The sequence below is a fragment of the Salvia splendens genome, chromosome 6 (assembly GCF_004379255.2).
Source record: "Salvia splendens isolate huo1 chromosome 6, SspV2, whole genome shotgun sequence".
NCBI classification, from domain to species: Eukaryota; Viridiplantae; Streptophyta; class Magnoliopsida; order Lamiales; family Lamiaceae; genus Salvia; species Salvia splendens.
In genome coordinates, this window is record NC_056037.1 from 13,330,294 (window position 1) to 13,343,567 (window position 13,274).

At 38.8% G+C, this 13,274-nt stretch overlaps 2 protein-coding genes across 6 annotated transcripts; both read right to left on the reverse strand.

The window, feature by feature from the left end:
* Nucleotides 1-2,846: 2,846 nt before the first annotated feature.
* On the reverse strand, nt 2,847-6,678 carry LOC121809391 (BTB/POZ domain and ankyrin repeat-containing protein NPR1-like). Of its 3 annotated transcripts, none has more exons than XM_042209979.1 (5): nt 6,214-6,676; nt 5,897-6,132; nt 4,865-5,612; nt 3,718-3,918; nt 2,847-3,394 (listed from the first exon to the last, which is right to left on the reverse strand). In XM_042209979.1, exons 1-5 carry the CDS (start codon nt 6,461-6,463, stop codon nt 3,123-3,125), a joined length of 1,707 nt encoding a protein of 568 aa, XP_042065913.1. In that variant the 5' UTR covers nt 6,464-6,676; the 3' UTR covers nt 2,847-3,122. The 3 variants fall into 3 exon arrangements, with proteins under 3 accessions (XP_042065913.1, XP_042065912.1, XP_042065914.1); XM_042209980.1 differs by adding an exon at nt 3,537-3,623 and having other exon boundaries at nt 3,253-3,394; nt 5,897-6,678; XM_042209978.1 differs by having other exon boundaries at nt 5,897-6,676.
* A 3,078-nt stretch (nt 6,679-9,756) lies between these two features.
* On the reverse strand, nt 9,757-12,806 carry LOC121807759 (G-type lectin S-receptor-like serine/threonine-protein kinase At1g11300). 3 transcript variants are annotated; one of them, XM_042208070.1, is made up of 7 exons: nt 11,512-12,806; nt 11,329-11,430; nt 11,090-11,256; nt 10,813-11,023; nt 10,502-10,745; nt 10,270-10,420; nt 9,757-10,197 (listed from the first exon to the last, which is right to left on the reverse strand). In XM_042208070.1, exons 1-7 carry the CDS (start codon nt 12,767-12,769, stop codon nt 9,886-9,888), a joined length of 2,445 nt encoding a protein of 814 aa, XP_042064004.1. In that variant the 5' UTR covers nt 12,770-12,806; the 3' UTR covers nt 9,757-9,885. The 3 variants fall into 3 exon arrangements, with proteins under 3 accessions (XP_042064004.1, XP_042064002.1, XP_042064001.1); XM_042208068.1 differs by having other exon boundaries at nt 11,090-11,259; XM_042208067.1 differs by having other exon boundaries at nt 11,090-11,262.
* Nucleotides 12,807-13,274: the final 468 nt, after the last annotated feature.

Below are 13,274 nucleotides of genomic sequence, written 5' to 3' on the forward strand. Positions count from 1 at the left end.
AGTAAAACCGATGCGTTTGACGCTCTTTAGGAAGTGGAAAGCCCTTGTTGAAACTGAAACCGGGCTGAAGGTGAAGTGTCTAAGATCCGATAATGGAGGAGAATATGAACTTGCAAAGTTCAAGGAGTTCTGCGCCGAGAATGGAATCCGCATGGAGAAAACTGTGAAAGGAACTCCACAGCAGAATGGAATCGCAGAGCGCATGAACAGAACGTTGAATGAGCGAGCAAGATGCATGAGGTTGAAAAGTGGATTGCCAAAGAGTTTTTGGGCAGATGCAGTCAACACAGTTGCATTCCTAATTAATAGAGGTCCATCAGTTCCCTTGGAGTTTCGGATACCCGAGTAAATCTATCTTTCCTACGCATCTTTGGTTGTGTTGCTTATGCTCATGTTAGTTCCGTTGAGAGAAGTAAGTTGGATGCTAAATCTATTAAGTGTACGTTCATTGGTTATGGAGGCGATGAGTTCGGTTATAGACTCTGGGATGAGCAGAACCGTAAGGTTATTCGCAGTAGAGATGTCATTTTCAATGAACATGTATTGTACAAGGATAGATTGGAGGAGTCGAGTCCCAGCAGTTCTGAGCCACCAGTGGTCGAGCTAGACATCTCAAACTCGAGTGGGAGCAAGGAGAGTCAGAATGCTGAAGAGGTGCTTGAAGAAGAACCAAGCACTCCACCACCAACTATTCTGCTGCCTAAATCGGCTAGAGAGCGACGTGCACCTGATAGGTACTCGCCCTCTAATTTCTATTTGTTACTTACTGATGGTGGTGAGCCCGGGTGTTATGCAGAGGCAGGAGAAGGCCCTGATAAACGAAGGTGGAAAATTGCCATGGATGACGAGTTTACCTCTCTTCTCCTGAATGGCACATGGGAGCTTGTGAAACTTCCTAAAGGGAAAAAGGCTTTGCATTGCAAGTGGGTCTATCGAATCAAAGGTGAAGCTGATGGTAGCAAGCGCTACAAGGCTAGGCTGGTTGTCAAGGGATTTGAGCAACGATACGGTATTGATTATACAGATGTGTTCACTCCTGTTGTGAAACTAACTACTATTCGTTTAGTGTTGAGTATGGTAGTTGCAGAAAATCTATTGTTACATCAGATGGACGTAAAGACGACATTCCTTCATGGTGATTTGGAGGATGAGTTGTACATGACACAGCCTGAAGGATTCGTAGTAAAAGGAATGGAAAACCTTGTGTGCAAGTTGAAGAAGAGCTTGTATGGTTTAAAGCAAGCTCCAAAGCAGTGGTACAAGAAGTTTGATGGATTTATGATGGAGATTGGCTATAAAAGATGCTACGCTGACCATTGTTGTTACTACAAGAGGTTTGACAAGAGCTATCTTATCATGTTATTATATGTTGATGATATGTTGATGGATAAGTTGTTACTATAGGAGGTGATCAAAATGAGATGGATAAGTTGAAAAGGCAATTGTCTGAACGATTCTCCATGAAAGATCTTGGAGAGGCTAATTAAATTTTGGGCATGAGAATCGAGCGTGACAAGGCGGCAGGAAAATTGTATCTTTCGCAAGCTGCTTACATTGGTAAGGTTTTGGAAATATTCAACATGGATAATTCAAAGCCAGTAAGTGTGCCTTTAGGCAGTCACTTTAAGCTGTCGAAGAAGGAGTCGCCGAGTACAAAAGAAGAACGTGCTGAAATGAAGAAAATTCCTTATGCTTCAGCAATTGACAGTATTATGTATGCAATGGTGTGTACGAGGCCTGATATTGCACAAGCAGTGGGAGTAGTGAGTCGGTTCATGGGTGATCCGGGCAAGCAACATTGGGAAGCAGTTAAATGGATCCTTCGATACTTGAGAAGTACTAAAGAGTTTCTTAGATGAACTTGGGAAGGAGAACAAGAGTAGCATACTCTACAGTGATAGTCAGAGTGCTATTTTCTTAGCGAAGAATCCAACGTTTCATTCTAGGACAAAGCATGTGGAGTTGAAGTATCATTACATCCGACACCTAGTAGAGATGAAAATCCTGCAACTTGTGAAGATACTTGGAAGTGAGAATCTTGCAGACATGTTTACTAAGGTGGTGACCTTAGAGAAATTGAAGCTATGCATAGCTTCAATTGGCCTTGGAACTTGAAGAGAAGGTTAGGTGATGCTAAGCGGATGAAGAGATGAAATCACGAGGAAATGGTTGTTTAGGAGTTGTTAGTCTCCAAGTGGGAGATTGTTAATTATGGAGCCTAATTTATCTCCTACCATGTTTAGGACTTGTTTCCTTGAAGTATTTTTTCCTTGTGATATATGTTTCCTAGTTTAACTAGAATTAGGGCTCTCTAGTTGCTTATAAATAGAGGTGCTCCCTCATTGTTAAATCATTCTGAAATTATACAGTGAAATCTCTGGCTTGGCATCGCCCCAGACATAGATACACATTGTATCGAACTGGGTAAACAATTTCTTGTGTTCATTCTCTTTCATATTCGTGATTGCCTGTGTTTATTTCCCAACATTAATACCCTTTAATTTTATTTAATAATTATTTAAATTTAAAATATAATCCACTTAGCATTATATCAACCACTAGATCTCCTAATCTAATGGTTGAAAATTGGTCTTAATTTTAGATGGCTAATTAGTTAGCCATTGATCACAATACCTTAAATATATAATTGCTCGTGCATGTGCACATAAATAACTAATTCAGATATGGCATAAACAAGATGGAGTTGGCCAAAATTAAAATGAATCAATAAAAGGGGCTACGGTCAGAGACTCACAGCAAAATCCAAATTAAAACATACCCAACATTTGTTTCCTAACGATCACAGAGCTACAACAGGCATTTTGAAAAGTGATTATAATCACCAGTTAACAAGACAAACACAATAATTCGGTGTCCCATTAGTCCACACAGTATTTAATGTGTTATTGTACACAATATAAACAGTTACAAAGTATTTATAGGATATGGACATTATCATCGAGACATTCTTCTATGCTCACTATTTAAGAGACGGTCACTAATAATCTACAGAAAAAACTCTATCTAAATCGTATCCTGTAAATTAATCAGGGTTTCAAAAAAATATGATGCACAATCAGGGGAAGAACAAGAATACTTTTTCAAAACCTTCTGTATAAGTTTTAGCTTTTGGGCGGGAGCGTACCATTTGGTCCCAAAATTACAGCAGATGGGGATGACGACGAGGATAAGTTCATTGTCCGGTTGAACTCTTCTTTGTCTTCTGAATATGCCTTGTTTAAAACCTCTTCGATTTCCATACGCTGTTTCTTCTTCAAAGGACAATCATCAGGGACACCATTCCCCAACTTAGCTATCTCAGGGTAATCATCTCTGTCCATGATCTTGTTTAGCACAGCTGAACAACGGGGGAAGAATCGTTTCCCGAGTTCCACTGCATACATACAGAATGAGAAAATACACAAGTTTGCTAGTCAATACATAAAATCCAGTTTATCCTAGCTCGAAATGCAAACAGTAACAGATTTGCTATTTATTCTATCAATTCATAATTATATATACCAGCATCAAACTACCTCTACTTGAAGAAACGTTGCTCACGACTTATTTACATGCCAAATGCAATTGTATGCTAAGGATTATTGCAGTACAGATATAGGTCTCTGCATCATAAATTATAAATTTGAATTGTTTTCCAGTTATCATCATTAGTCAACCTAAATTCTTTCAAAAGAAAATACGTAAGCAGCAATATACCAGTTTTGGACAGGGCTCTCAGCCTATCCAAATGTTCCTCTTTGATCTTAAAAGGTGCTTCATTCAAGTCAACCTCCGTCCTTGGAGAACCAGCAGTATTCGTTTTTATTCCATTTAAATGGAATTCAGATGTTTCATCAACTTGAGCAATATCCATGGCAACTTTAGCTTCCATGGGAAAAAGGAGGCTGGCCAATGCAACTGAAAGCTCAATCATCAGTTTTAACAACCACCATCATAGTCGACAAGCTAATGAGATGCACAAACTATAAACATGCAATGTACAAGTTCAAATTTACATACTTAGCAATTATAAGAGACTTCTGAAAAACACAAAGCATCTCTTTGACTAATGACAACACAAACCCTGTCAGCCAATCTTGTCTGTATACCAAGATAGAAGCAATGGTCTCTTTGCTCTTAAAATAACGCAATGCAGGTACTGACCATGTAAGTTTAGATTTCAATGGTTATTAATCTTGCTTTACATTGGGGAGAAAATAAGAGGGATGCTACTTACTTACATTATATTTAGAATGCAGTATTATAACACACTAAACACAGCATGGTTCAAAATGTGCTTTGGGTAATACTCAGATATTAGGTTAGAAATGTAAGCAATTACAGTGCAGTCAAAAGCTATATTCCCACTATTATTCTTCATTATAAAACCAGTTAAATAAAGAATCGGTTGGTTTGATTAACTAGTTTAATGTAACACCAAATACCAATTTAGTTAGAAAGAGAAAATTCACACATAATCTTGAGGTAACTATGCATCACTTATAAATACACAATTCCAATTTAACTCCATGCGCAGTAGATGGATGCTGCAAAAGTCCCCTTTATATGGGAAGGAAACTGATCCTCCCTATACTTAGACGTTTACATCCCTACTTTCATTAAAAACTGGACTGTCAAGCACAGTCTGTTCATGTATCAAAATTCTTATTAGTATTTTTATCTATTATTCTCTTTTTGTTTTATCTTATCGGTTTACCTCTCTTCCTCTTCCCCATCTTTCTATTTCTTCCCTTCACTTTCTCATCACCTTCTACTTCTCCAAACCCTACCAGTACAACTCAACCACTGCCAACCACTCAACCCCCAAACAAAAGTAGGAACTCTAACTCAAACATAGAGTTACCTCTGTTTTCAAGATAAAGTAACTTGTTGCGTAAATCATCGCCAGCCATAGCAAGAGACATTGAAGCTTCTCCCAGTAATGAATCTCGTCTCTCAGCTTGCTCCAATATCTCTATGCACAACCTATCCTTTGGAGTAGCTTTTCCCTCTTCCGTAGTTATATAATAATCAATAGCCTTTGTAAGCCTCTTAGAGATCTGAAGGGCTTTTCTGCCATCTGAAGTGAGATCAGATGGTCTAGCACCCTTAGTCAACAGAGATACAATTATTTTTGGGTCTTTTCTCATTGCAGCAACATGAAGCACGGTGTATCCCCTCGGATTTCGGAGATTTATGTCAGCAATTGCTAGGTCAAGTAGCTCTGCTGTGGTTTTTGAGTCGCAGTAAGCAACTGCATAATGCAACGCAAATGCATCATCTAGATCAGTGTGCTCTTCTTTAAGTAGCATCCGGACTAACTCAACGTCATCAGAATCTAAAGCTCGGTGTATTCTCTTAACATGTTTATCTGGGACAATGTTGCTTACGCGTGACTGTAATCCAAGCTCTGTCCGAGAGTCATTAATTCGTTTCACAAGGTGCTGAGGTAATGTTTTATCAAGGGTTATGATATCAAGATCTGACCTGACAATAATCTCAATGGACCTGCTAAGCAAACTTTCACACAATGGACCACACACATTTGCAACTGATAAAACCATCGATACATCATCTGCTGTAGCCTTGTCAATAATGTCCATCAGGTTACTCTGTAAGGAAGTTTAAGATGAAATAGATATGATACCAAAAGAGGAAAAAGAAAACAAGAAAACTCTGGTTTCTGAAATGATATTCTATATATTCATCCAGCATTGAACTTCTGAATAACTAGCCTTGCTTTATTGTTGTACATACCTATGTAACAATGCCTAAACAAGTTTAGGATAACATCCTGATAGATCAATTGCAAGCTTTATGCAACACAAACAATTTAACAATGAATTAAAATTTCAAAAAAAAAAGATAAATTACTTAATTCGAAAACATTTAGTACCTGAAATCTGGTAACCAATTCATTGATCTGGAAGACAAATGAGGCGTACATAACTTCCACCATGAACGCAACCGCAGGCCTACACGCCAAATGCGAGCACTCATCGTCGACACAAACACAAACATCCTTGGGCGAAACCCTAACTTTTCCACTATAGATGTAAGCAAGGACCGTCACCAGCGCCTCGTAGCCAACATCGCAATCCTTCAACACATCCTTCATCTCCAATTTCGCATCTCTTTTCAGATTCACAAACAAATTCTTAAAAAAAGAGCTCCTCGCCGACAATAAGCACCGGTGGATGGGAATCTCCCTACCTGAGGCGGAAACTAGCCGCGCGTCAGCGAAGAAATCGAAGTCCGGCGCCGACGCGTCGAATAGCATCGATTCGAGTGTGTCGGATAGGAGCTTGAGAGCGGCGACGTCCGACGGAAATTGGTAGAGCGGCGGCGATGTATTAGCGACGCCGGCGCAGCACATGCTGATGCTTCCTCCGCTGACGTCATTGGAGTCCGAGAAAACAGTTCGGCCGTCCATCTTGACCGAGTCGCTGCACAAAAAAAACATGTATATCCGCAAAATTGCGGCGCTGATCTTCAGGAATAATCTCGCCGGGAACTCAATACTGAGCAACCGATTGTACCAATTGGATTGCACGCAAATGTATAAAACCTTTGATCCTGAGACGGGGGTTTTGGGTAGAGAGAGAAAATGTTTGGTCAGAAGAGAGAGAGTGCCATGACCATAATTTCTGAACGTGACGTGACAATATTTTGCAATGAAATGTGGTAAGTAAGCCTATGACGTTAAGAGATTACATCAGTTTTGCTGACTTTTCCAGTTAAGGTATTTTATTAAAGAGTGAACCTGAATTTATAAAATTTGATTGAAAATACACTCTGAAATTTAAAAATAGTACTTATGAATAGTGCCTAAATTTAGAAGTAATTTTAATTATTGTATTTTTTTATTATTTAGCCCTTTTTATCGAAAATATCCTCGAGATATAGAGGATATTTTAATAATTTTACTTTTATTAAATTGAAGTATCAGATTTCTGGGTATGATATTTTCGTTATTTTTCTAATACTGGACATAATATTTTTTTATAGTAGGAGTACCTGATATTTTTCTCTTCATTTTTTCAATCAATTTATGTCAAATCATCTTTCTCTCTTTTTTCTAAAAATTTTTTGAAAAAGTAAAAATTAAAATAAAAAGTACTATGAAATTTATAAATATACTAATTATAAAAATTAAAATTATAAATTTTACTATCAAAATAAATTAGTTAAATTTAATTTTGATTGTGGTTCGAATAATTAATTAATATTAAAAATTATAAATTAAATTATTTAAATGATTTGTTACTAAATGAGATACTTAAAAATAAAATTTACATTGGACCTTAATTATAAAAAAAAAGTTATCATATAAAAATAATAAAGAATGTAAAGGGTGAGAGAGACAAAGAGGACTTTGTTTCAATTAAATTTATAAAGTTTTATAATTAATATTTCATCCGTCCCTTAAGAATATGCACTCTTTCTTTTTTAGTCCATCCTATAAGAATATGCACTTTCTCATTTTGGAAAGTCTTTTCTCTCTAATGAGGTGAGACCTATTCTCCAATAACAATACTTTATTTACTTTTTCTCTATATCTTTCTCTTACTTCACCAATTTTACATTAAAACTCATGTCGACTCCAAAGTGCACATTCTTCGGGGACGGAGGGAGTATATTTAAAAATTTTATAGTATTTTATACTAGTATTTTTAATTTTAGTTTTTTACTTTCTAAAACTTTAAGAGAAGGGAGATGACTCTTCTCTTGGGCGGCACGAGATTTTATGCAACTTTATTTTGTGTATAAAGTGGAGAAAGTAAATTAAGAGTGATGAAACAAAGTAGATATAAAAGTGTTTTCATTTTTAGTAATTGATCATCTTGATTGGAAAAAAATAAAAGTGTTTTATATTTGGGACGAAGGGAGTATCTAACTTGAATCCACGATCCATGCTTTCTCTATTCGTGTGCGATACACAATTTATGAATATGTAAATTGCGTATGCATGAGTTGAAATAATTAAATTTGATTGAATCCACCATCCATGCTATCTCTATCCGTGTGATGTGCTCTATCCGTGTGCGATACACAATTTATGAATATGTAAGTTGTGTATGCATCAGTTAGAGATGCCCAAGGTTTTCGGTTTCGGCGGTTAACTGCGGTACCGTAACCACCGGTTCCCGTCAAAACCGGAACCGTGACTTTTTTCTTGAACCGGAACCGCCATATTTTGAACTGCGGGCCGGTTTCGGTTCCAAATTTTACGAATCGAAACCGTGCCGGAACCATGAAAAACCGTCGGAAAATCATAAAATCTAGCCGGAATCGCGGAAAATCGACGGTTCCGAACTGAAATCGTAACCGTCGGTTTTGGAACCGGAACCTTGAAACACCTTCGCGGTTCGGTTCCGATTCGATAATTTCCGTAACCGCCGGCGGTTCCGGAACCGTGGGCACCTCTAGCATGAGTTGAATAATTAAATTTGAATCAATTCTTCATATGCAAATAGTAGAAGTGTCCTATAATTCCAATACACAATGTGTCCAAAAATTTTGCAGGAGTTGAATAATTAAATTTGAATCACTTTTTCATATGCAAACAGTAGAAGTGTCCAAAAATTCCAATACACAATGAATCCAAAAATTTGAATCACTTCTTCTTCATATGCAAACAGTAGAAATGTCCAAAAATTCCAATACACAAATGAAATTTTTTAATTTGAATTACTTCTTCATATGCATGAGTCCAAAAATTGTGTATTCGTGTGCGTTACACAATTTAGATCAACGTATTGTGTGTTTCATTATTCAAATACTATATAAATTATTTGTTAGTGATTTTTAACACAGTATAACTATCATATTTTACATTATTATTTAGAAAAAATCATTAGTGTAATTAAATTATTTCGTAAATAATATTAAAGTACAATAACAAATGAATGTAAAGTAATTTATTACTCCTGGGTATCACTATAGTGTAATTAAATTAGTTTGAAAGACTAATTGATGTGGCACCATCCACAACGCTGTCACTAAATCGTCCCTTAAATTACTATTTGCGGGTCTCACTGTACTTTTTTACTTCATCCCTTAACTAAGGGACGGAATCTGCAATCCTCCATCCCTTAACCGTCCCTTAAATTACTATTCATTCAATTTCATTTTTTATTTTTATTTCCAACCAAATTCAATTAAAAAAACACACTTCATTAAAAATAAAATAAAATTACAACTTAAAATTCTAAAAAATTAAAAAACCTCATTAATAAAATCCTAAAAAAATTAAAATACATAATTTAAATAAAAAAACATATTTTTATGGTGGATTAATTTGTGGGAATGAATTGATATTTATAGAAGTGATTGGAGGCTTAAAAAAATATAAAAAATTAAAAATTTGCAAAAAACGCCTATAAACGGCTAGTATATTTTTTGGGATTTTTTTAAAAATTTTGAATTTTTCCTAAATTTAAAAAAAACAAAAAAAAACATTTTTCCGGATAAAAACGACACCCACTCGCAGGCCGGCGAGTGGGTGTCACGGACGAACCGGAGCTCACCACGTCGCCAACGCGCGTGGCGAGACGTCTCGCGAGCTGTCCCTCCGGGACGGGCGTTTCTCCGTGACGGGATGGAGACGAAAGGCTGCAACGCCGTCCCTTAACCGTTCCGTCACTCCGGGACGAGATAAGTAACGGCTAAGGGACGCGTTGCGGAAGACCTAAAGAGTATCTGTATCACTATGGTTGATTCTATGGCTTGAAATTGCACTATTTCTTACTAGAGTTCTCGACAAACTTTATCTACTTTTCAGTTTTAGCTGGTAAAAAAATTGGCATGAGTTATTACAGGAACAACATAGATAAATACTAGCACATGATCAAAGTTGGGAATAGAGTCCATATTTTGCAAACATCATCGACCTTGAAGAGTAGTGAGAGTGAGGTCACTCATTGAGTATCTAACATGGTTTGGTAGTTCTGTCAAACCAGTGGCGGAGGCATGCCACTTCTCCGCCAAGGTTGGCTGCTTCGGAGCTGGAAGATGCTCGATTTCTCGGCTGAGCATCGACACAACTGTTTGAGCAATAGGCCTATCTTTGGGAGAATCTTGGACACACAGTAACCCAATCTGAATGCATCTCACCATGTCTTCTTCCAACTCCGGACTTGCTATGCTTTCATCACCAAAACCATAGCCATTGTTTTCACTCCACATTTTCCATGCCTGAAATTTTTGATCAAATATTCATCCTTATGGACAAAAAATGGAGATTTATGATGGTGATTGATTGCTTACACATCCTAAGAGGCTCAAAGACCATTCATGATTGTAATAGTCTGAGTTCCGTTTCCCTTTTACTATCTCTAACATAAGGACTCCCAGGCTGTAGACATCCGATTTTTCGGAGAATCTGCCTTCCATTGCGTATTCTGGTGCCATATATCTCCTACACAATCATCATTGCGTGTGTACTTGTATAAAAATGTAGACTACCATATTTTACTAGAGGTTTGATTTAATTACTCACAATGTTCCTACGACTCTTGCAGTGTCGTGGTGGTCTTGGTTGCCTCCGAATATCCGTGCCATACCAAAATCTGAGATTTTGGGGTTCCAGTCTGCATCAAGAAGCACGTTGCTCGGCTTGAGGTCACGATGAATTATCCTGAGTCGAGAGTCCCTGTGAAGATACACAAGGCCTCGCGCAACGCCCTCAATAATATTAAAACGCTTCTTCCAATCTAGGGCGTTTTGCCAAGGATGTTTAGCGTCTGCCATACAACACAAATGAGAGCATTGCTACAAAACTGTTACTATTAAGAAGAATAGGAAACCTACCAAAGAGACAAAAGTCCAAGCTTCTATTTGGCATGTATTCATAAATCAGAATCTTCTCTTCTTTCTCCACACATGCTCCCAGCAATCTGACTAGATTCCTATGCTGGAGCTTCAACATCAGCATGACTTCGTTCATGAATTCTTGATATCCTTGTCCAGATTCCGTTGACAGTCTCTTGACAGCGATTTCTTTTCCATCTGGCAGAATTCCCTGAGACCACTCTCACTCTCATCTCTTGCAATTTGAGTAATACCAGAATCTCAAGGATTGCAGTACCTTGTAAACAGGACCAAAGCCGCCCCTCCCAAGAAGATTGCTCGCACGGAACTGATCGGTTGCAGTTGTCAGCATCTCAAAAGTGAATCGTGGCAGCTCCCCGGTGTTAACCTTATCCGACTCCGGTTCAAACACCATGGCACTCCAAACTGATGAAGATATCTGCCCTGCTTCTTCACAAAACAACATAAGACTGATGCTCATACACATACTAGTTTCTCATAATGTAATCTTCCTACCTTTTCTCTTGCTCTTCACCATCCACCACCAAGCAAACAAGATGAAAATGAAAGCTGCAACTACTGGAATGATGATGTAAAGTTTCTTGTCTCTTTTGTGATCTAAACAAAACAACATTACACAAATCTTTACATAAGGCCTTATATTTTAGAAACTGAAGGGAGAAAAGAAAAGTACTATACCCAAGTCTGAAGCAGAGAGACGAATAAAAAGATCGACTCCAACACCGTTGAATTTCTCAACATCAATCAGAACATCATTCCAGATCATACAACCAATGTTGGACTCATGAGCATAAGCCAGACACGAACAATTGGCCAAGCATCTCCTTCGACACTCGCCCTCCCCTGCAGCTGGAAATGGCTCAGCAAAATCCGGAACCTTCATAAACCGCATCTTCCAGAATCCATCTCCATTTCCATCACAATGCAACTGATTCCTCCTGGAGCAGCCGCTGCTCCAGTTCCCTCCACTCCATTCCTCTCTACTCGTGGGCTCGAACCCTCTCATACAAGAGCAGACCGGAGAGCCAGCGTCGTCGCAGCTCCCAAACGGCCCACACTTGCCATACGCATCGCAGGCCTTATCCGGAGCCGACCACACCTTCTCCCAGCTCCTACTCTGATCATCCCAAATCATCCGCGCAATGTTTCCAGAAGCATTCAACATCAACATCATCAGCACATTCTGCTGAGGAATCACATACACCAAGTCTCCAGCGCTGTCGTTGCTCAAAGCGCTGAATCCGCGAACATAGTAGCGGAACATGTCTTGTATCCCGAGATATATCAGTCCGTTCCATGGCCCGCTCCGCCACACCGGCCGCCTTCCCTCCCACACGAACTGCTGCGGGATTCTCCACCTGCTGATCCCAAATGAAAAGTTTCCGAGTCCGGGGTCGGAGGCGCTCCTCCATGACTTCAGTGTGACTCTGTTTTCTGTTCTACCGCTGTCTATAATCTTCATGGTTGGGAGCAGGACGTTCGAGGGCCGCGAGAACGACTCCCACAGGGTGGCGCCGGTTGCATCGTCTGTTAGGATGAGGTTGCCGGTGTCGCCGATCCGGAGAGTGGTGTTGGCGGGAGAGGATGTGGTGGCATTAGTGGACCAGATGGTTTGGTTGTTGGAGTCGGTGAGTATAAGGTTGCCGTCTTTGGAGATGGTGGCGGCGCCGGAGGAGTCGGGGAGGGGATGGTCTCGGTTGGCAATCCATGCGATGGTTGTAGGGGAGACGGTGTAGAAGACCGCGGCGTAGCGGTTGGTGGTGCCGGCTGGGCTGAAAAACCCGAATTTGAAGACGTTCCGCGGGGAGGTTATGGTGTCGGGGTCTTTGAGGAGGGTGCTGGATGTGATTCTGTCTGTTTCTAAGCTCAATGATGGACAAGAATATAGGTAAGTGATGAACAGAATCAAGTGATAATACATGAAATATTCAGCCATTTTTTTGTGTTGTCTTGAATTACGTAAGGATTGTCCCTTATTTAATCTCACACCATAAATGTAATTTGAATATGAATTACTACTATATACGTGTAAGCCATGAGTAGCAGACACTTCTTAGTCAATCAAAAATTTGGAATACTATTAATGAGCGAGGCCATAAACAACACGGCGTTTACTTCTCCATGCTGTCAAATCATATAGGTTTCTTCTTACTTCTTTCTGCTAAAACATTTTCTTCTTTCCTTCTGTGACCTCATGTTTATTTGTCTATTAGTATATGCAATACAAGTCTCTAGAGCCTTGTCTATAGTTATGATTGATTAGTTAGTCACTGAATGGTCTGATTTTGATATACAATAACTTGACTAACTATATTGACAAGTCTTCAGTTGCTATTCAAATTTGCTAAGTCTCTTGCTAAAATATAAAATAAAACTTGACTGACCTGGCATCTAATGTCAATAGAAAATTGGTGAGTGGAACACTTCCTTGAATAAAATGA